General features: G+C 42.7%; 1 protein-coding gene across 3 annotated transcripts in view; it reads right to left on the bottom strand.

The window, feature by feature from the left end:
* PDE7B (phosphodiesterase 7B) overlaps positions 1-23444 on the bottom strand; it is a 307541-nt gene that overhangs the window by 34666 nt on the left and 249431 nt on the right. For all 3 annotated transcript variants that reach the window (XM_019550216.1, XM_019550217.1, XM_019550215.1), the window contains 5 exons: positions 14577-14728; positions 12582-12645; positions 9052-9147; positions 2986-3086; positions 1567-1698 (listed from right to left, as the gene is read on the bottom strand). In XM_019550216.1, the coding sequence (XP_019405761.1) occupies positions 1567-1698; positions 2986-3086; positions 9052-9147; positions 12582-12645; positions 14577-14728 (545 nt within the window). The remainder of the gene's footprint in view (positions 1-1566; positions 1699-2985; positions 3087-9051; positions 9148-12581; positions 12646-14576; positions 14729-23444) is intronic.

Here is a 23444-nt window from a genome sequence, read left to right on the forward strand (position 1 = left end):
TGTAAATGTCCTGCTATTTGCAAATTGCCTATTGGCTCTTCACAAAGAAAAAAGATTGATTTTAAAATCCCAATATACTAGTATAGAATATACTTTAAGGGGCAGGCTGACAGTATCTTCTACTCTTAACTCTATGATTATTGTTCTACCCTGTAGTTTTCTAAATGAGAATCCTTTTTATCAGAGATACAAGTATCAAAGTGCTCCTCACATTTTCCTGAAAGGATCCTTGTATGTTACTTGGATGATACATAGTTACTTTTAGCTTGTTAAGCCAAATCTTTCTCCTCTTCCATGCTTGTAGAAACAGGCAAAAAAAGAGTCTGAATTAGCACCATGATGAATCATTAGGAAAGCCCAGAACTGAGTGGGCAACATAAAGGTGCTGCTCTTTCACAATTCAAAATATTAAAATTCAAACTGTAAATGAGGTGCTGTTTAGAATTTATGCAGAGAATGATAATATTGTCTGCATAATTCTCCTCCACCTTATTAATAATGCAGATCTGGTCTTACAGCCAGTGTTTTATAAATACGTTAACAAGTAATATAATTTCATGCTGCTGTCACAGTGACTCAAGAGGACCTCCTCTTAAGCCTGCAGCTCCCTGGTGCTGCTTGCTCTGCTGTTGCTTGACGCAGCACTACAGGATCTGTAGGTCCGGGTCTGTCTTGCAAGAAGTCTTATGGTTCAGATGCGGGTGGGGGGAAGCGTGAAAAAATCTGAAACCCCTGCATTAGAGTGAGACACACCTATCCAGTGACTGCAGAAGGCAGCAAAATGGATGGATTATAAACCTGTATGACCATGTCTCTCATTGTTCACTGCTGATAAAATCAAAATAGCCCCTAAGTACTGGCACTGTCAAGCACACACACACACACACACACACACACACACACACACACACACACACACACACACACAGTTATATAGATAGATCCCCAAAATCAATAATCTGTCTATCTAGAATGCAGATGTGTATGTGATATAAATATAAATGTTATATATGTGATATATAATGTGCACATAAATAGCATGGATTTATGTGGATATATACTTTTACTGTTGTTTCCCATATTTTAATATCTTTATTTTTTTAATCTGCAGTATTTGCCAGTGAGATTTTTTCTGACTATATCCCCATGCACTGGTGTGGTCAATGTGCCATGCGAACTGCCCACATAACACTAAAATTCAGCTGTGCAGTACTTCTGCTACTTGTGAATGCCCTGAGGGAAGAAGGAAGTACAGACTGTTCACTTGCTGATTTTAATCTGCAAATCTACAGGTCCTTTCTCTAGCTCATGCACCCTAGAAATATTTCAGCAGATAGCCATGCTGCAGCTTCAGTGCCAAGACTGTTTGAAGCAGACATTGGTATGGGCACCATGTCCACTCATTTGCACAGCATCTTTGCAATGCACATCAAAATGCCCACTGAAAATCTAGTCTAAAATCACAGACTCAAAAACTGTGGCTCAGCTAGGAGCTTTCAACCTGAAAGTCTGATTGCCCTTGGTACCTATTTCACATGTTAACATACTTGCAGAAAGCAGTCTTACCTGGTACAGACCGGCGAGGTGGTGTTTGGTTTTGATCAAAAATGGCTGGTTGACCCCTGGATGGTCTACATCATGAGCAGCAGCAGCCAGCAGTCCAAGCATAATGTCCAGAGGGGTGAGGAAGTTGGCAAGCTGTACCACATACATTCACCACAATGTTAACAAAACCAGGCAAACAATTCTTGGAGCAAATACACAAACAAAATGCTACAGCACATCATTGTTTGGGTTTGCAGGTCAGCCTACAAATGATAACATTCAAGATGATTAATTGTACAGAGCCACGTGTACGCTTTTGATGTCATTGTTCAGTATACATCTACAACAACAGTCAGGCTCTCTGCTGACACATTGTCACAATTTTCTCTGTTAGCATGAACAATGAACAGATTTTAAAAATTGGATTGGTTACTATAAAAATGCTGCTTAAGGATTTGTATCAGAAGCAACTGCTAACTCCTACTTTCCAAAATCATATGAAATGAGATCAGCTCTGACATAAAAGATGAAAATGGTACTGATCTATCATACTTCTGTGCATCAGTAAACAAAGTTTACAGGAGTCAGTGTTTTCCAGCCTGGCTTCTTACTCCGGTTAGTCATCTCAGAGTAGATTTGCTTTACTAACAGATCTAACTGATCTTAAAGCTGCCTAATTTTAGGTACCTAATGTTGAAAATATAGGCCATTGGTCAGTTATCCATAAAATACATAATTTTCCATAAAATACATCATATTTCATCACATTACATAAAATACATCCTGTCCTTTGGAAACCCTGTAGAAATTCATTCTTTTCAAAATTTGGAAGACCCTCCCTTGCTCCCCTTCCACCCCCTCTCCCCCAGAAAAACCTTTCTATTTGTTACAGCTGTTTATTATCAATATGGCCCAATTCTGTACAAGATGCTTTGTTTTGTTGTGTGGAGAAAGGGCCCTGTGATGAGAAACAAATAAACGTACCTCGCAGAATCCAGATGGTGCTTATCCCTACATTTTGGCCTTGTGCTGCAAGGGACAGGGACCCAAGAAACCTGCAGTCTGATCCTGCTCTCACTAATTCCTCCCTCACATGGGGCAATCTGTTGACTCCAGCAGACCTGACCTTCATTTATGTCAGTTCAAATGATATCAGCATTTTTTCTCAGTTCTATGTTATCAAAAATGTCTTTCAGTGAGGCATTAAGCAATATGAATAATGTGTCACATGTTTGTTCTCTCATCCCCTCCACAAGTGTGTAGAATGTTTTGTTTCAAGTACCTGATTCTACTTCAGATTCTACAAATGATTGCCAGGTTAAGCTTGAGTTTCAGTAACTTTACTATTTTTCCTACTGACAAACAAGATACATGAGCCATAATATGAGATTCTTATTTGGAAGCCACATTAGTGTGAAGTAGCATTTAGTTTTATTTTACCTTGGGCTCCTTTAGATAGCAGTGCATAGCTTGGGTGACATCAGCTGCATGGACAGCATTGTGGTATGGGTTCTGGCTATGGTAATCTTCTTGAACCATAACTAGGAACAAAAACAAGGAAAATATTATCCTCTCACTTCTGGATACCAAGATCTTCATTGGGAATTGGACTTAAAGTAAGGTTTTGGGGGATGTTTTAAAACGATGTTAAAGCTCAGCAGCTCGGTGATTCTTGACAAATGTCTATAGTTTGCATAGCTTGGCACTCTTACTAAGATGCCTTTGGAGAAAAAAAAATATTTGGAAGAATTTGTGATGCCCAAGGGGATTCTGGAGCTAGTTCATAAATCACCCCTTTCTTGCCTTCATGAAGGCTCTCATTCAGAAGTAAAATAAATAAGAAAAAAAAAGGCAAATGTATACATACTCTAGTGTAATTATTTAGGCTGCTGTCAGTGAGTAATATGCCATTAAGGCAGTACCACCTATTTTATAGCAGCAGGGGGTGGGATCCTGACATCCTGATGTAGTTTGTTACTTGAGTGACTGACTGTGATCAAAAGTGCTCTCACATCCTTCAGGCATAGATTCAGGGATACAGCACTGGGGTAAAGCAAGTGGAGATTCGTGGTATATTTTTAGTCATCTCTGTCTTTGCACTTACAAATTCCACCCCCTCATTGTTCTGACTCCAGTGCTAAAACAGCTCACGTCAATGTAGAAGACAGTGAGCCAACTTCAAGATTTTCCATCAACTCCTATGGGCAAGAGGAATCAGGTTTGCCCTCAAAACTTGGCTGTAGTGTATTGGACCACCCATGCAGTCCTCTGCGTTATCCTAGGTTACATCTCATTGACATTGTAAACTCAGTAGCTGCATTATAATATTGCCCAAATCATCCTTCTCCTTGAAGATAACATCCAATTCAATGGGAGTGGTGTAACAGGTAAGAGTCCAATGACCCTGATTTATTAGTAGAGCATGGCCTTCCTGTTAACCAGAAGGGATCTTGGGAATGTAGTGGAAAATACAAAGAAATCTCTAGCAGGAGATTTCTGTCTATTAATTGTCAGAAGAGAAGAATGCCTATTGTTCCAATTGTGCTGGAGGCATCTCATATCATGTAAACAATGAATACCTGTATATAGCACGGAAAAGAAATGTACTTACTGGTAATTCCTTTTTGCCATAGGGTTGTAGTCACAATTACTGTTTCATCTTTTATATGGGTCTCTTCTTGGAAGAGAGTTATTGGTGTGTATATGGGTATATTCTATTTTAGTAAGCTTTTTCTCTTATATCAAGTATTACAAGTATATTTCAAAGCAATCTCAAAGAACACAATTATCTGGAAGTGCTTAGGAAGCTTGAGTGAGATCCGACCATAAAACTCCCACTGTCATCTTTAAGGTCAGGATTCCACATATTGTGTTGAACTACAACCCAAAACATTATTGTATTTTATTACTTCATTTCTTTTCTATTTTTTCAGAGTAAAAGCTAAACCATTCCATTTCTGGTGCTTTCAGGCAAGGGAAAAATTAGAGTAATCAAATAGCAATCATCATTCATTTACTGGACAAGATAAATATTATATATACATATGCAGGGTTCTATCTTTTTACTCTCCCAGTTCACAGTAGGTGCACAAAGTAACTAGATGAGATAGGTGTTTTAAGCTGCAGCACGCTAAGGTACAAAATGAGTTATAAAGAAAAAGGGACATAAAAGATAAGACGACAATGAAAGACAAAAAAAATAGAGGTGCATTACTTAACTGTGAAGTAGGGCAAATAACAGGTGGCCCAAGGAAAGCTGAAAAGTTTAATATATTTTTGCTTTAGTCTTATGTTATTTGTGCCCAGATGCTAACACAATTGACATTACAGAACAGTAGAAACAGAGGTCAGAATAGGAGGGAACAGATTAAAGAATACTGAGATAAAATAGATGTTTGCAAGTAAACAGGAACTGATGACATTTATGCTAGAATATATATCGAAGCAAATATTTGAATCTTTAGCAGTAGTCTACCAAAACTGAAGGATGGAATGGAGATGGGCAAATATACTATTTTTCAAAAGGGGGAAAAGAGAATCCCAGGAAGACACACCTAGTCAGCCTAACCTGATATCTTGAAAAAATACTTGAACAAATTCGGACACCATCACTGTGTAAGTATCCAAAGGATGAGAAACAATCAGCATGGTCTTGTCAAGAAATAATTATGTTAAACAATCTCACTTTTTTTTGACAGAACAACTGACCTAGTGAATAGAGGGAAAGCAAAGATGTGAAATACATGAAACATCTTGACTTTATCAAAGACTTTATTCCAGATGGTATTCATGTAAGCAAACTAAATATACTCTGGATAAAAAGTACTTAAAAGGTGAATGCAAAGAGAGCAGTGTATTAACAGTGTGCGGTTAAATGGAGAGTTATATTAGGGGTCGGCAAAATATGGCCCATGGGCTGAATTTGGCCCACCAGGCAATTTCATCCAGCCTGCAGGTGCCCACCACCTAACTGTGCCCTACGAAGCCCACATACCCCACTCCCACCCTCATGCGTGGAAGGTCCTGACCCAGCCAGCAGCAGCTTCCAGGTGGGGCTGCTGCCACCACTGCTGCAACCACTGGAGGACCCACTCAGCTTCCCCAGTGTCCTGCTCACTCTGGGTACCAGGTAGGGAAGTGGCGGGGCAAGGGGAGGTGGAGCTGCAGCTGGGTGGAAGCATGGGCTGGCGCTGATGGCAACGTGCAGCCTGGAGCCTGCACCCAGGAGGGGGGGTGGGAGCAGAGCTCAGGTGGTCAGGGTGTGGGTGTGAGGGAAGGTGGAGGGGTTTGGGGACTCCCCACACACTCCCCCACATTGTGCACAGCCCCTGCCGCTGGTGGCAGCAGCAGCAAGTGGCGGAAGCTCAGAGCACCCATGGCCTGTGCAGGCAGTGCTGCCCAGCCTGCACTGCACTGCATGTGGTGGTGAGGAGTGCAGCCAGGCCAGCCCTCCTCTATTGTGTGGGGCTCCTGGCACTCACATGCCACCGAGGGAAGCCCCATGTGATGGAGTCTTTGGACCTGCATGTCAGGGAGTGGTGAAGCCAGCCAGCTCCATTGTATCGGCTTCCCCTGGTGATGCACAAGTGCCAGGAGCTGCATATGTGCCATGCAGAGCCCTGCACAATAGAGATGGGCTGGCCAGGCTGTACTCCTTGCCAACATTATATTAAGGAAGTCTTAGAAAGTAGCACTGTATGTATATCCCTGACTTCTGCTTGTCTTCAGACTAACATTGCTAATTATATCTCCCTGATCCTAGAAAGGTCAGTCTTGGGTATGGTAGAGGTCAAAATTTTCAGTAATGGCTCTGATGATGACAAAGGAAGCACATTTATAAAATTTGTGGATGACATCAAGCTGGGAGATACTGCAAGGACTTTGATAGACAAGACCTGAATTAAAACTGACCTTGGAAACAGGAGAACTGACCTGAAATCAGCAGGATAAAATTCAGTAAGGAGAAGCGCAAAGTACAATATTTAAGAAAGACGAATACAAAATGGGGAATAAGGAGGTAGCAGTAGTGCAAATGAGGATCTGGGGATTATAGGAGACCATAAACTGCATATGAACCTACATGTGATGCTGTTCCAAAAATGACAAATGCCATTCTGGGTTGTTATGATACGGGACATGACTATTTTAATTTACTCAGCATGAGTCAGGTCTTAGACAGAGTACATGTGGTCAGTTCTGGGCACTAAGAAAGATGTAGATTGTGGCAGGACACCTTCAGTGCTTGCCACTTTAAGAAGCTTAAGCAGGCTGCAGAGCAGCCTGTAGATGCAGCCTGGCCTAACAGGGTTGTCACATGACTGCAAGAGGGCTCCTGGATTACAGGATGGGGCTGGGCAGCCTCAGTATAAATACAGGCCCTCAGAGTTGAGCTGGCAGTCACTGTAGGGATGCCACTGGAGTAACACTGCCTAGCTGGAGATCTGCTGCTCCAAGAACATCTGGAGGTTCAGGGTAGGAACTGTGGGGATGGAGGAGGCTCCTTGTCCTGGGGAATCACATAAAACTATACCCTGCTGGGGAGGATGGTGTGGGTTGCCTGTGGCAGGGTGGTCCCCAGGAAATGCCACCCCAGTGAAAGGTGAGTATGGGGTGCCATATAGCCTCTGCCTGCACAACCTGGTGGGTTACTCCATAGAGAAGACAGGTGAGGAGTCCAGGCATGTCACCAGAGGCCTGAGGCCCACGGAGCATAAGGCCTAGTAGTGCTGGTGAGGGTACAGTGTAGTGGCTCCAGTGAGGTGGCATGTCAGAGTGAGTAGGCTGCACAGAGTAGGGTCTGCAGGGGTGGGCCTGAAGGACTGTGGATAAACTGGCCATAGTGACTGAGCGAGCTGTTTGGAGAAGCCTGAAAAAGTGGACCTGTATGGAAGAGTGAGGGTGAGTAGCTCAAAAACCCACCGGGAGTAACCATGCTGGGGCCAGGACCAGACCAACTGGCCTACAGGCAAAGCCAGAACCTGTGTGGCCAAAGGTCCCAGAGGGAGTCACTGCTGACAGGGAAAATAGCTTAGGGAGTTTTGGAGTCCAGAATGAGGGCAGAGATTAGACTGCCTGAGTAGGAAGGATCCAGGTGGGGTCCAAATGTCAGGAGTGCAGAGAGTGGGACCAGAGCCATTTAGTGATGCCATCTGTGTAGCATGGGACATGGTGTAGGGGCAGTACAGAATCATGTATTATGCCCTTGGCATCAGGCAGGAAATGGGCAGCCTCTCACCTTATAAAAAACTACTTATTAAGTTACGATAAAGGTATGGTAGCTCAGTTAGGTAGATGGACTGCCCTAGACGGGTGGGCTGGCCAACGATTGGACCACCCCCAAGGCAACCCCTGTCACATATATAATTTGGAGAAAGTCTAGAAGAGGGCAACATAAGTGATAAAGAGGCTTAAAACACATGACCTATGATGAGAAAATGAAAGAACTGTTGCATGTGGCACATGGGCTGAACCTGGTGCCACAGCTGTTCCACAGGGGGTCAGTCCTGGTCCAGCCTGCAGACCAGCTCAAGGATGCTCATTCATCCTATGGGGCCTGATGAGACTGACATCCCTACTCTAGGGGCCTGATCCTATTCCACCTGTAAGTACCTAAGTGGACTGATCCTATTCCCTGAAGAACAATCAACACAAAAGGTGGATAGACCCTCCTCCTGCTCACTGCTTTTTCTATGTTAATTCTTAAGACTGAGATGATGGTGTTATACAAAAGTAGGCACATTAATGGTTTTTCAAGGACTTCAGCAAGGTAGAATAGGATCACAATGTGATCACAGTGCACTTAGGTTTATAACAGAATTGGATCGGGACCTTGGCATCTGGTGCTGGGTTTTCATTTTCCAGCAGTGGCAGCTGTGGTTTCTCACTGGAGGGACACCACCGTTGGAACTGTCTCTCAACAGTCTGACAAACTGGAATTCAGCTGCATTTAGGCCACTCTGCAAGAACTCATTGGATTTTGGCTGATTTCTTCTGTTTGATTTTCTGACAACACCGAGGCTTATATTTCTGTTGGCTGTGGTGGCAGCAGCAATGGCTTTCATCAGTGCTATCCCATGCGAACAGCTTGATATAATTTGTTAAATCTTGTACATAAGGTCTTAGTTGCCATTGGCCAAGTGCTCTTTAAATCATTAAAATAATGACACGGTTCCACAATTGCATTTGCTCTTGGGTAGATACTACATCGTGTATCCAGCTGTGTCTGTATGCATTGCAACATGACTGGTTTTCTTTAAAGAAGCACTGCAGCTTTATCTGAGCTGATGAAACTTTTATCAGCTGTGAAGCCAATCCAAAGTCTTTCTGTTGCCTTCCATGGGCATTGGACTGAGTCCTTATTGCTTGTAAACTCTGTGCACGTATTTCAAGAAAATGTTCATTTGCCCACATGTGTAAGAACATTATGAAGACCAAGTCAGTTATGTCGTTGTTACCCTATCTATGCTGTTAAGTGCTTTTGAAGAGAATGATGAAGAAGGCACTTACCTAAAAACCTGTGTAATGTCACCATGTCTAACTGGAAATGATGAATAAGCCCATGCACATTGAAGAGATGGCAGAGCAATCTTACAAGACTGTTTCCTGAAAAATATATAGGAAGGATACTTTTATGAAGACATTAACTTCTCTAACATCTGGCAAATAAGACATACCATCAACTGACCACAACTTAGATTTTGGCTGTTTTCTAATTGTGTGAACAGATTCACAATGGGGAACTTATCCTGATTAACTGAGGCACATACATAACTTTATTCCAGAGAGTTACGTTACTCACACACAACTCCAGGATCCTATCCTAACTTGAGCTGGAGCTTTAGCTTGACGAGCTTTAGTTAAAGCACCCCTGCCACCATTTTTAAGTGCAGGAATGCTGATACAAAAGATGCTGGAGTCTGATGGAGCACAGTAATTACCATGTTCCAGCAGACTCGATTAATCAAGCCTGCTCTGCCACACTGTAATTACAGCCCATTGGAGCAATCTTGCTATTCATGTATAGGCGCCCACCAATCTCACTAAGAGGCCAGCACAGGGAGCCGTGGCAAAACTGAGTTCTAACCGATATTATACTGATGAACAATGTGGTTATTTAGAATGTGTAGGAAAACTAATGGCAGCTGTAAGGCTACAATAATCATTTGACATATTTATAGAAAGGAAAGAAAATGTAAATAATGAAAAAGAATTAGATATAAGGAAAATGTTAATGGATTTTTTTTCTTAGTGCCTGTGGTTCATGAGTGAAGGAGCTTATGCAGAGGAAACAGACATGTCTTTAACTCTTTGATACAGCAATGATATAGAGAGACAATGCCTTCTTCTGTATTGCCTAAATTCACATGTGGAGGCATATATAACCAAATGCAGACTTTCAGATAAAGATATATTTTACTTGGCTTTCATAGTTATGGCTCTCATTGAATAAAAAAAGAATCAACATCCTTTTCAGATGATTAATATAAGTAAGGGACAGTGAGACAAAAAACATCTCACATCAATGCAGCATCACTGCACATGAAGCCTGTCCCTAAAGCTAATGTATCTGGTGGCCAGATATAAGGCCAGTGTATACTAAAATGAGAAGAAATGGACAATAACTTGTTAAAGTCCTTGTGGATTTTTTGTGGTAAAAGGTGCCATTTGAAAGCAAGTCATTATGGCTGCTTGCAGATGTAACCCCTCCCCCCCCCCAAAAAAAAACCAAAACAAAACCAAACAAAACCCAACAGTGCTTTATTTTAAACTCCACACGTTCCCGTGCCAAGCCCCGCACATACCCAGAAGAGGCAGCAAGTTACTTCAGTCTGGCTCACCTGAAGTCTGTAAAGATCAGGAGCTCTAGTGGAGCTTCTATCTAATATCTGATTGACTCTGCTTTAGATAAAAGTGCCAAAAAGCCCTGCTGAAGCACCCAATCTTTAGAGGCATGTAGAGCCAGATTGAAGTAACACACTGCTTCTTTTGGTAAAGCACAGGTTTTGGTGTTGGGTTTTTTTTTTGTTTTGTTTTGTTTTTTAATGTCTGCAAGCAGCCTATCATTTTAGAATACATAAACAAAAAGCTGACCATTATTATATTTGTTTATAAGGGGCACATTTAAACATTGTTGCTATATAGGGCCAAATTTTAATCCACTTACTACTCTGTCTGAATGGACTCAGGCACCCAAAGGTGATTTTATTACCAATTCCTTAGACAAAGAAAAATACACTGAGGCAAGATCTATTTCACTAACTTGGCATACAAGTGTACTTAGGTGCCCATGTGTAATCTATTCCGCCCTGGGTCCTTTCCATCCTTGTTACTTTTCTGTGACACAAGTCTTAAAGTGCAAATATTGGTGTGTTACACAAGCAGATGCATTAAGGGATTTTCAGGGACTTGAACTGGGTGGGTAGCATCACACTTAAGTGCCTAAATCCACTCAGACACCCAGTAGGTAGAATAGAATCTGCTGTAAGTGACTACAGGTGCGTCTACATGTGATGCTACGGTGACACAGCAACATGCTACATCAACGCAGCATCCGTGGGCATCTACAAGTGACCAGTAGCTACTTCGCCATAGCAATGTGCTCCCCTGGTATAGTGCGCCACTATGGCGAAGTAGCTGCTAAAAATAACCATGCACCATGTGTACGGTGCAGTATGAGCTGTTACGGCACCATGATTTAGTACTTTCTTTTGGAAGTACTAAATCATGGTGCAGTAACAGCATCACTCAAAATCTCAAGCAGCTCAAAAAGGAGAGAGGAGGAGGAGGCCCCATCTACCTTCTGCCTGCCATCCTAAGGGTAAGGTCAGTTGCTCAGAAAGTCGGGAGATCTTGGTTCTAAGCCTCTTTCAGATTGAAGGGGTTTGAACCCACATCTTTCACATTCCAGAAAAGGCTTAACCACCAAGATATGGGCTAGACAGGACTGAGGATATCTTCCACCCTTTTTCTGGAAGCTGACCCATTGGGCAGAAAGGAATGCCCAAGAATCACAGCATCAGAAGAGCAGCAAGTAAGAAGGAGTGTGACTCTGTGGTCTACAAAGGTGGGCATAACCCTGGAAGCCTAGGTTCTGCTCCCAATACTGTTTATGTATTTTGTATTAAATAATTATTAGATAAAATGGATAAGCAGTACTGGGAGCCAGAGTGCCCACCCTAGCTAGGATAGCCTCCTGCTGCCATCTTTGCTTACTCTTCCGGCTCTATTAATCTTTCACTTCTGGCGTTGCATCAATAGAAAAAGTGGAGGATGTTTCCTGCCTAATCTATATACTAGTGGTCAGGGAAATTTTCTGGGAAATGGGAGCGGTGGGGTCAAACTACCTCACTCTGACTAGGGTCTGGTGCAGTGGGGTCTGGTAAATAATATGACTGGACAAAAGAGGGGTAGGTGTCTCCTTCCCTCTTTGCTTTACTTTACAAGGAACTCAGTGTTGCTGTCAGGTGTATTGACACCTGAGTGAACTGGCTCTTGATGTGATGGAAGCACATTTGTCTGCCCACTGAGAGAGTGAAAGAACTATGCCCCTCCCCAGGCAGAACAGCATAATCTCCTGATCTGAGATGCCTATTTTGGGACAAGTTGGGTGCGTCCAGATGTGCATGTATGTTTTGTTCTCCTGGGACAAGAAGCAGAGGCACACCTTGTGCCACTGCTTCTTGTCCCTGGGGAACACCTGTGCTAGGGGTATCCAGGGATCAAAAAGCAAAATGGGGGAAAACCCTCCCAAAAAGGAGCATTGCATGCTTGGGCAGTGTGCCCTTGCAGTGCAGAGAGCTCTGGACTGTGCAGTATGTGGCACTGCAAACGTGTTTGCAGCACCATATACCACACGACTGTGCTTGTCTGAATGCGCCCGTTGCCGCTAAGTCTTAGACATCCAGTAGGCAGAATAGCATATGGTCCAAGGAATCCAGCAAAATTAGTTAAGAATACTTAGAATAAACAGATGAGAGGGATCTTATGATGAGAAACATGTTTGGGGTTTTCTGTTTTTCCTTTTCGTAAAGACTTACCATTTGTCAAGCGGTCAAACAAGAAAATGTCAAAATCCCACATTCCCACTTTGGATAGCATATGCTGGAAATCAAATATGAAAATCAAAATGACTAATATATCAGATTGTAAAGCAGACATTAAAATATTTACTACTGCACATCAATCAATCCTAAGAAGCACTTGCTGCCACTATAAAATTATCCTCAACAGAGTTACACAGATAGATTTGAAATTAGATTCATATATCAATGATTTAGACTTCAAAAGCCAAGTTTTACTCTGCTGCATGAAGTATATTCTGGATCTTTTAACTGACAGTAGTCTAGCACTTGGGATAAAAGGAACAACTTAGAATATGTTTTCTAAATAAAGCTGGAAAACATTGTAAAACCAAGGAAAACATTTTTGTAATGACCCATCTTGCAACACAAATTCTGCAATATTCCTACAGCTTCACAGTTTAATATAGCCTGAGTCCTCCAGGGGATTTTTTTCTTACCTACTGTTGTGATATGAGCCAGAATTGCTGCACTGTATTTAAAAATCCACACAAATAGGCATGATTCTGGGAAAGCTCCGGCTTATATGAAGCATGTATGATTACAGAGAGGGCTCAAACACTGCCCCTACCAGGTATACAGTTTTACACAATTAGCTTATTGCATTCAGGCTACTGGATCTGGAACAAGTGCATTAAACAGGGTTTGTCTATATGAGATGCTAACTGTACAGTAGCCTAATACTACTGCGCAGTAGCATGTCACAGCAAAAACCATGCTAATATACTACTGTGCAATAGTATTAGGCTACTGCGGAGTTAGCATCACTAAAAAGCCCATGCTACTGTGCAGTCGTGCTAATTACTGCGCACTGATTTAGTACTTGATTATACAAGTACTAAACTTAAAGCTCAGTTACTACAGTGGATTAATGAATGTGTAGATGTGCCCAGAATGTCTTTATTTTGTTCTCCCACCAGCCATCCATATAGTCAATTGGAAGCAGTCAAATGTGCATCTACAAAAGACATTTACGGTGGCGTAGACTAATTAGCTCCACAGTAAACATATCAGTGTCTACACGTGTACCCCTATTAGGCTGAAATAAGATAATTAACTCCTCAGCAGCCTAGTATTTGTAAATACAAGTACTATCCTGCTGCAGAGTTTTTGACTCTGAAGCAGCACACATGTAGCTGGCTGGGGCATGAAGGTGCTTCAGTATGGAGGCTGCCTGATGGCTAGCCCTGTACTGGAGCACCTTGTGCCCCACTCAGCCCCTCCACAGCCTGTTGAACTGATGCTGGCAGGCTGACCCTGGAGCCTCCTGCTAGCTTGGGCTGCTCTGACCCAGCTAGATGTGCCCAGGAGCTATAAACTCTGGAACCATAGGCAATAAGCTCTGGAGTTTATTTCTTCATATTAATTGCATGTGTAGACGTGCCCTGTGAGCAATCTTACTGATACCAATTGGACTACTTATCTCATTAAGTATTACTCATCTTGAGGAAGAGCTGCAGAATCAGGTGATTATATTTTGCCTATCATGAGATCCCTTGCAGTTGCCGGCCTAATGTGGTAGATCATTGCTATGGCCTGTTATATATAGCTGCTACATTTCAACTCACAGGTAGCTGCATTCCACTAGCAGATTAAATAATCCCATGTATAGTTATAGATCAGTTTACATTTGTTATTCACTTGGGGATCATTCAGGGTGAAAGGCATACAAATTATAACTCCATTAATCAACAAATCCAAGCTGTCATTTGAATTGGACTCATCTGAAATGTTGGGATTAGGTTTAGACATTTTTTTGTTGCTCTGAGACTAGCTCCTTAAATTTATAAAGATAAAACCCACAGAAAAGTAGATCACCATTTAGGGGGAGGGTGGGAATGGAAGTGGGCCATTTCAGCCTGTTCACCCACCGGTTGATTTTTTGAAGGGCGAGTTATAAAATTACATTCAGTGGCAGGCTGTTTCCAAGGGGTGGGAGGAGGTAGGACTTACCCTTGCTTGTCCCAGGTAGTCTTCATCCAGTAAGTACAGAGAGGCTTGTGGTACAATTCCACACAACAGCCTGGATGCATGGAAATACCTCTGAAAGCTTAACAGTCTTTTCACCTTTTTCTTGGTGCCAAGTTCCCCCGAGTGTGTTGTACCTGTGAAAAGCAATTAGTACAGAACCCATCACGCAAAAGGTCAAGAACAACTGTCTCAATTGTTGAAAAAGTAGAACAATTCCATAACTGCGAATCTCTTCTTTGGACCTTGCAAGAATTCACAGTGCCATATTCTCTGCTGTTGAGACATGGTGGTACAACATATCCTGTAACAATGCATACAAGAGTTTCCCCTTTCGTTTTAGAAATAACAGTGTAGCGATGTATCATAGACAGAAAATAGAGCCCAAATGGTTATGGGTAGGGGTCTGCTCAATTCCTGATTTCATGGATTTCACGGAAATTGTGATATCCAGGACTGTCTGTGAAATCAACTTGGAAAAAAAAAGTAATAAAAATAAGTGGGAGCCAGTAGTCCTTGTTGCTGTGGCCCAGCCTTGAAGCCCACTCAAGGGTTGAAAGCACTGGCTGGTGGGGCAGCATGAGGGGCAGAGTACAGGATGGTAGCTGCCCCCCCATCCTTCTTGTCCTGTTAGGGTCTCTCCACTAAGTAGTGCTGATGGGAGCACATCCAGGAAATATCCACAAAATTTGCTCTTTATGCTGCAACCAACCTGTAAAAATTGTTTCATTGGACCACGATTTAAGTTGATCCCTGGTTATGGTAGCAGGTTAGGAATTGAAAGACCTAGGTTCAAGTCCCTGTTCTACCATGGATGTCTTCTTGAATAAGTCCCTTTTCCCCAATGTGCCTCAATTTCTCATCTGGAAAATAGGGATGATATTCCTTCCCTTTGTAGCAGGGGTGTTGCGAGGCTAAACTACAAAAGTAAGGCATTTAGATACTACAGTAATAGAGAGGTATAGGTATAGAGCAGTGTATCTTATTGGCCAATCTGCAATAATGATGACAAGAAACACTTAAAATAATTTTCACTGGTGTTTTGAAAAGTGAGTAAGGTAAAACCAAGGTACAACAGAGAGAGATTTGATGCGATGATGTATAAATAACCCTACAGAACAGTAACATAACTAAGGGAGGCAAGTAGGGCACCTGGGTGCCAACATACAGTGGGGGCGCCAGAATGGTAGCTGCTCAGGGAGCCAATGCTGTGGCCGAAGCAGCAATAGCAGCTGATGGATGCAGGTAGTTTATGGTCTGTAATGAGCAGTTAATGGGGCATCTTGTTTCACCCCTTTAGATCAGAGAGGACATGCTAGTTTATATAATTCCTTTTTCCCACCTGCCCACTGCCTTCACTGAGGTACAGCAGTAGGGATCTACCAAATTCATGCTGGAAGTAAGGTGTGTGGCAATTCCTTTAATCTTGCATGTTCCCCTGTGTACACCTTGTCCCTTGCTCCCCACCCCCTCTTGCTGCTGCTTAGTGGATAACCTCACCACTCCCTCCTGATCAGCAGGGAAGCTAAAACCACGGTTTTAAACATGGTGCTGTTTTTGCCTTCCCACCAATCAGCAGCAAACAGCAGGGTTGTCTGTAGCCCCTCAGCCAATCAGCTGTGGGAGGCAAAAACGGCAATATATTTAAAACTGCAGTTTTCACTTCCCCAATTATCAGGAGGGAGCCACAAGCAGGGTGGAAACTTCAGCATGCATGAGGAAACTTGCAAGATTAAAGAAGCCACAGTATACCCCACTTCCACCATGAATTTGGTAGGTCCCTATACAAGAGTTATGAGTGCAGGAGTCCCTTTGGGATTCCCATTTGCTTGGGTGAAATTACACATTAGAGTCAGTGGGTGCTAATTCTAAGGAACGTTGGTTTGTGCTGAGGCTAATTAGTGCTCGTGATCAGTCACACATCCAGGGTTAATATCTTCTCCAATGGGCACTGTTCAACTTGCTGCTAGAGGGCTGGTGAGCAGGGGTGTGGCTAGGGGCTGCAAGTCTGCTCCATGTTTGCTCTGCTCTCTGGCCCCCTAGTCACGGTATAGACTGGGGAGCAAGGGGGGAAGAGCCCCCCCCCCACTGCTTGGATATTCTGCTTTGCCCCCCAAATTGCCCTGTGGCCCGCATCAGCCTTCAGATCCCCCCTCTGCCCCCGATACACCCCCCTCCTAGCTGTCAGTGAAGGTCGGGATGATAGCTAGTCTATCTGGAACCAGCACCTCCTGGGATACTGGGGGACTTGCAATTAGTGATTTTTATCTCAGGTGAACACCCAGACACAACCTAGGTAGCACAGCTCAAACATAAACCTTGCCTGAAGTGCTGTAAATTTAAGATGCCTAAAGGGCACTTAGCACTTGTTAATGAGCCTTAATGTGTAGTCATTCAAGTTTTAAGTGCTCTTAACATGATCTAATTGTAACGTGTAATCTAATCTTATACTTAGGTTGGTAAAATGCAGTGCATCCAGGAGAGAGAATAGACAGAGAGAACGATACTGTGAGGAAAGGCCTCCTCCAGTCCTGAATATTCTTTGTACACACTATTTAGGAAGTTGATATTATATACTGATAAGTCCACAAGAATTTTTTTGAGGCTCATTGTTATGTAGAGAATGTGTTAATGGTGCATGTCTGGCATGGCAGGACATGCAGTATTTGGAACTGGGCATAAAATTCTTCTGATCCCAACCATGCAATTATATTAGCATCTGCCAGGGGCCTGCATTCCATATCAGGAAGGGATGTTACAGCATAAAAAGCTGAATAACTTTTTGATGTTGTAGGACAAATCTAAGGAAACTGGATATGACAAAACTCCCAGCTTTTGGTAACAAATCATGCTTTTAATTACTGTTGGATTCTAATGAAAGTATATGTCTTCAGCAATCTCAAAATGGAAATGGGACATAGGGAAATTCTGATCTACTCAATCTCTTGTGGAATAGAGCTGAAGCCAGACTGTGTCAGGCTTGGAAGTTGAAAGAGCTAGATATGTTTCTGAATGAATTTTTCCATCTGTAGCATCTGTTTGTAGTTTTCTTTGCACTTTCCCCCCATTTGTCTCTACTGTTAGATTTGCCAGGAAACCTTGTATACCTAATTTTGATTCAGTTTAAAACCGTCTTCTTTCATGACAGTTTGCTTTGATTCTGTGTGAGGTCATGTGTGGTTAAAAAAACAGGTGTCTCTTTCCCATGAATGTGTGAGTAGTGTGGTCTTGGATGGTAAATAATAAGTGAACTGGAGTTCATGAACTTCCATGCCATCACCATGGTAGCATGAGTGGCCCTGTAGTGTTCATTGTGAATCAGCAATAGAATTCAGTTCTCATGGTCAGAAAGAAAATTGCCTGCTCTTCAGTGTATGCACCCAGAAACCTTCTCTGCATGGCTGGAGTTTATAAGAGGTTTACAGCGCCTCTTAATAAGGAGTTTCCTGGCAGAGATGTTGATTTTCACAGTGTGCAGCCTTTGCAATATAGTCTGCTTGAGCCTGCTGTAATGATAAATTAACAGAAGCAAAACTCCATTAGCTACCTAAATCCCACCTAAGGATGCATTTTCAATGCGTAAAAAACATGGCCCATTTTGCCAAAAACTAGTGTCTGTGATATTGTTCAGCATTTTCCCTGTGCACTGAGCCTAGTAAGGTTAATTACAACTCAAGTAAACTTTTAGTTTCCCAGTTTGGCAAAGAAGTGTATCAAAAGGAAATATTTTACTTGAGTTATACAACAGAAATGTGCTCTACTGACAAAAATGTCAGTTTGCTTCCCTAAAAGAATGCTCCATTGGAACCTGCAGTTTTCATAAGCCAGGTACAGACATTACACTTTTTCTGGTTTAGGTGGTCAGAAACTGGTCTATACCCATAACAGAATACAAGTTCAAAGCGCACGGGTTTAAAAATGGCAGAACCTGGTCTAAGGTAAACCTGGAAGCATGTAGTATCAGACTTAAATGATTTAAGTTAAACTGGTCCATCAAACTTCAGTACCTAATCCCTCTGGACTCAAGTTAGGCCCCTGGCATCCCAGGACCCTTTAATGTCTTCCCTGCTAACTACCCATCATGGGGTGGCTTACTAGCTTCAGCCATGCTCAGCTGCTCTGAGCTGTCAGCCACAGGCGTGGCGGGGAAAGGGAATAGCTGTAGCTCAGGAATTTTCTGTGTTTATGCAATGTCCTTAGATGGGGAGGTGGGATTGGGCCCCTTGGGGCTCCAGCAGGTTGCAGGCACCCAACATGATTCCTACAGTTGTGATTCCTGCAGTTCCACTAGGGGCCTCCTGCTGCCACCTGTAGTTTGCTGGGGCTCTGGACGGACTGGTTCTTCCTTCTGCGGGACCCCTTTTCCCCTGCTGCACAGGGAAGGAGGGAGGGCCCCTGCTCCCTGGGGCTGTGCCAGCTTGCATAGGAATGTAGCTAGGCAGGTACGAGGCATGGTGTTTGGGTGGCAGAGGACAGGACTGGTTCCCCTTGCCACTTCTCCCACAGACTTACCTGCTGGGGGGGGGGAGGGGGGCGGCGTGTGCACATGCGACCCTCCCAAATAATTTTTTCTCCCTCTGCCTATGCAAACCCATGTAGATTGGATCAATTCTGCCTTGGGCTTTTTGAATGTCTGTACATAGCCATACATAATATGAGATTGGCATTTATTTCCCTTCTTACTGTTAGAAGTAACATGTATGAGTACTATCAAAGGATAATATTGAAGACACACATGTTGTTTCATTTTTGCATTTTTCAGCATTTCATTTATAGTCAGTTTTGATGTTTCCATTCCATAGGCAATGTAAATTGAAGGCCAAATGTAAAAGGGAAATTGGTCAGCTATTACCAGCAAATGGGATTGTTTTTTTTAAAGATGCAGTTTACAAGGAATTATCTGAAAATGAAACGCTTCTTTTGAGGAAAGATTATGGTTGTTTGAGATAAGAAGTTATATTGTACCTCACTAAATCTTCTGTGTAGAGTAGATTTGTAGGAAAATAAATGTGTGCTAAGGACATCTCTTGCTACTCTTTTGCTTATTTCACTTTGTATTTGTGCTGAGTGTTAGTTCAGCTGTGAAATTCAAATTTGACTTTCTTTATCACTTCTATGGGAGTTGAAAATAGGCATTTAAATACTTTTGTGGCACCCTTTAGAGAAGTCTTTAAGTACTAATTTAGCATCTTATAAAATCTGTACCAGTTTTGGAAAGAAATACACACATTTCATAAGTATACAGTGGTCTAGCCAAGGGCTATCCAATTCTCGGTGGCTGGGGGCTGCACACCTTACAGGCAGCAGACTCTCCAGATGCACAGGTGCCCCTTGCTGCCCTTAATCAGGTGCACAGTGCTGGTTCCCTGCTGCATGCATCCTCCTCTGCTGCCACATGCGGCCCAGTTCTTGTCCACTGCACATACAGTGCAAGTACCTCAGTCCCCTCCCCCACTGCCATGCAGTGTGGATACGCTGGCCCCCTTCTGCTGTGCTGCCCTTAGTGGGGAGAAGAAATGGGAGCCAAGAAGGGAGGGGGAACTCAAAGTCTTCAGCCACCACTGCATCAGAAGCACTGATAGGAACTATGTCCAGCCAGGAGCCCACGAGTAGTATGTGAATCCCTTGTGGACAACATGTGACCCATGGGCTGCCAGTTGGAGATCCCTGACCTAAATGATTAGTAATGTTGTTAAAAATGTGCACTTTGAGTACTTTCTGAGTGGAATTTCTACCTCATGTGATGCAACAGTTATCAAAACATTCAGGGTACACACAGAAGTGCAGCTTCCCACTGTAACTGAGAACACTTTGCAGGAAGCGTTCTGAGCTGCAGTGATCCCCGGACCACACAGAAGTTCTCTGTTGGTTCTGGGAGGCGGGGGGAATCTAGCTGCTCAATGCGAGCCTGCTGCTGGTTTCCCCTGGCAATGGCTTCTCTTCCCTGTTGGCCTGTGCTGTTTTCAGAATGGGAAGGGGGAAAGGCAGCAGAGGGAGCTCATTCTAGGGGTTCCCTAGCTGGCACTGGAGGGTGGAGTGGGTGAATTGGAGCCCCAATACATGTACTCCACCCTCCAGGGAGGGCTGAAAACCCCCCAGACTAGAGTCCCTCTGCTCCCATCCCCCCCTCCCATTCTGAAAATAAGAGCAGGCTGGGAGGCAGTGCAGATAGAAGGTACAGAAGATGCTCTGTTTTGAAACATCGCCATCTGAACCATCATGCAATAAGGGTTCAGATTTTCATCTCATCAGCCATTTTTTAAGCAGTCTGCAGCCATGCACTTGTGTTTGATCATGGCTATAGACTGTTTTCTGTGGCCAGATCAGGCAAAAATGGTTATTTGTGTCTGTACCATACTAACAGGTACAAGGTTAGAGATAAGATTAGAGTACAAAGATAACATATACTTTGCTGAGGGCATTGAGTATGAATAGTAAATGCCTAAGCCTTACCTTTCTATTGAACAGGAAATTGCTCCAAATATTCCCAGAAGTCTTCACAATTTAGAAGTGCAAAGAAACGTAGCTGCAGCAGAAAGTGTTTCTAAACACCAGGGGCCAGCCTGTATTCCACCCATTAGGCATGAAAGTAGACTTAGGAGTCTGTATGCAATTCTATCCCACCCTGTTCAAGTTCCTGGGAAAGTCAGTTATTGCAAAAGCAGGGTGGGTCCTTCTCCTACTCACTGCTTTGGGTCAGAAGATGGTGTCTTATATAAGTAGATGCATTAGTAGATTTTTCAGGACTGGAATGAAGTGGAATAAGAATACTCAGATGTGTATAGGTGGAATAGAATCTGGCCATAGGTATTCTCAAAAGAGCAAAAACTAATAGCATAACTGTGGCAGAATTCTTCAAACATGATGCAGCAGCAATTGGCTTAAATTCTCTCACCATTTAAAGTTAGAAACATTTCACTACCTGTTGGAGGAATGCCTGTTATTGTTGTCAAGGAACAACTTTACCCTGGATTTAAATGATTTGCTATGTAGAGTGTTGCATGTCATGTGTCTGCTCAATGTAGTAGTCAATTTATTAAGTAGTAAACACATCGTGTTTCTGCAGTCTCTGGCTCAATTCAATTACAACATATTACAAGAAAATTTTATTCACTATAATCTACTATACTTGAGCGCACGCCATGGTTTCTTTCTAATAAGAGGAAATTCATAATATTCTTAGAGCATATTGTCAGATGAATTTTGAAGAGCAAGCTCTTTAACAGGAAGTCCTATGTAAGCTATGCGTATGCTCTTTAAAAGTACACTTGTTTTAAAACTAGTGCTGATCAGTAAATTTTAAGAATAATATATCAAGAATGGGCACATCTACATGCGATTCTCACCCCCCCCACCCCCGTGCAGTTGTTACAGTACCGTCACTTAGTATTTTCTTTAGGAAGTACTAAATGATGGCGCAGTAATGCCTACCCTGGCTAAAAATGGTTATTTTTAGCAGCTATAGTGCTGTAGTGATGCATTATAATGAGGTAGCTCATTGCTATGGTGATGTAGCCTCAGCATCATGGTTTGTGCTCACCGACTCTATCTTGTTCTAGCGATGAGCTATGATGCCATAGTGCATTGCTATGGTGACAGAGCATCACACGTAGACACTCCCAGTAATAACAAATCTAATCAACTGCATTATCAGGTTGTTAAATGGTCTTAAATCCAATGTCAGTTATGTCACATTTATAAACTATTTACTGATACACCCTTGTCTAAAAAGCACTTGAAAACAAAACTGAGGAACAAAAATAATGTTTAAACAATACAAAGGAGATGATTTTAAAGTAGCAAAAAGGGGGAATTTTAATTTCAAGTTAGAATTCCATTGTCCGCTCATCAGCTGTGCAGAGATTACAAAATTTTGGTAAAGGCCTAAAAGCAAATAGAAGTTAAAGATTAAGATTTTACACAAGGCATTTAAGGTTATACCGTGAGTTTACCATTTTCTTTATATTTCTGACATTTACCATATGGCTAAAGGATCTGGATTAAGCCATATAACAAGCTAAAGTACAATGTATGAATGACAACTTGTTGTAATTAAGAGTAAAATGAGGTACAAGACACAAAGGACTCAGCTCATAAGGGGCACATATATAGGTGCCCAAGGTGTCTATGTAGGTTTCTTTACACGTAAACCACTGCTATGGGTGAAAATCTGTATGGAGAGAAAAATATTGACATTATAAAGCTGCAAAGGGGAATGTGGGACAGGATCTGGCAAGTGTATGTAGTTCTGAAATGAACCTAAAATACAAATAAGCAGGGCTTTTGTTTTATACCCTTAAAACATCAGATGGGATTTGTGATGATCCTTATTTAATTGCTCTTGTGCCTTCTGGATGTTTTTCTGTTTATCCACAAGAGCAGCATCTGCATTACCCTTAGGGGTACACATCAACATATCCCACTGAAGTTTTACCTAGACCAATTGGTGAAAAAAATCTCTGCTACAGATAGGACATATTTATGTACAAGGCTACATACAGATGTTTCATAGTTGGTAGGGTCAGAAGGGACCTAAGCAGATCATCAAGTCCAACCCTCCTGCCATGGGCAAGAAAGAATGCTGGGGTCAAACAACCCAGCAAGGTGTCTACCTAGCCTCCTTCTGAAGACCCCCAGGGTAGAAGCGAGCACCACTTCCCTTGGAAGTTGGTTCTAGCTCCTAGCCGCCCTGACTGTGAAATAGTGCCTCCTGATATCTAGCCTGAACCTACTCTCCGTCAACTTATAGTCGCTGTTCCTTGTTACCCCTGGTAGTGCTCGGGGGAACAGGGACTCTCCCATTGCCTGCTGGTCCCCCTTGGCAAGTTTATAGGTGGCCACCAGATCCCCTCT

The sequence above is a fragment of the Crocodylus porosus genome, unplaced genomic scaffold (assembly GCF_001723895.1).
Source record: "Crocodylus porosus isolate Cpor-Errol unplaced genomic scaffold, CroPor_comp1, whole genome shotgun sequence".
Taxonomy (NCBI): Eukaryota; Metazoa; Chordata; order Crocodylia; family Crocodylidae; genus Crocodylus; species Crocodylus porosus.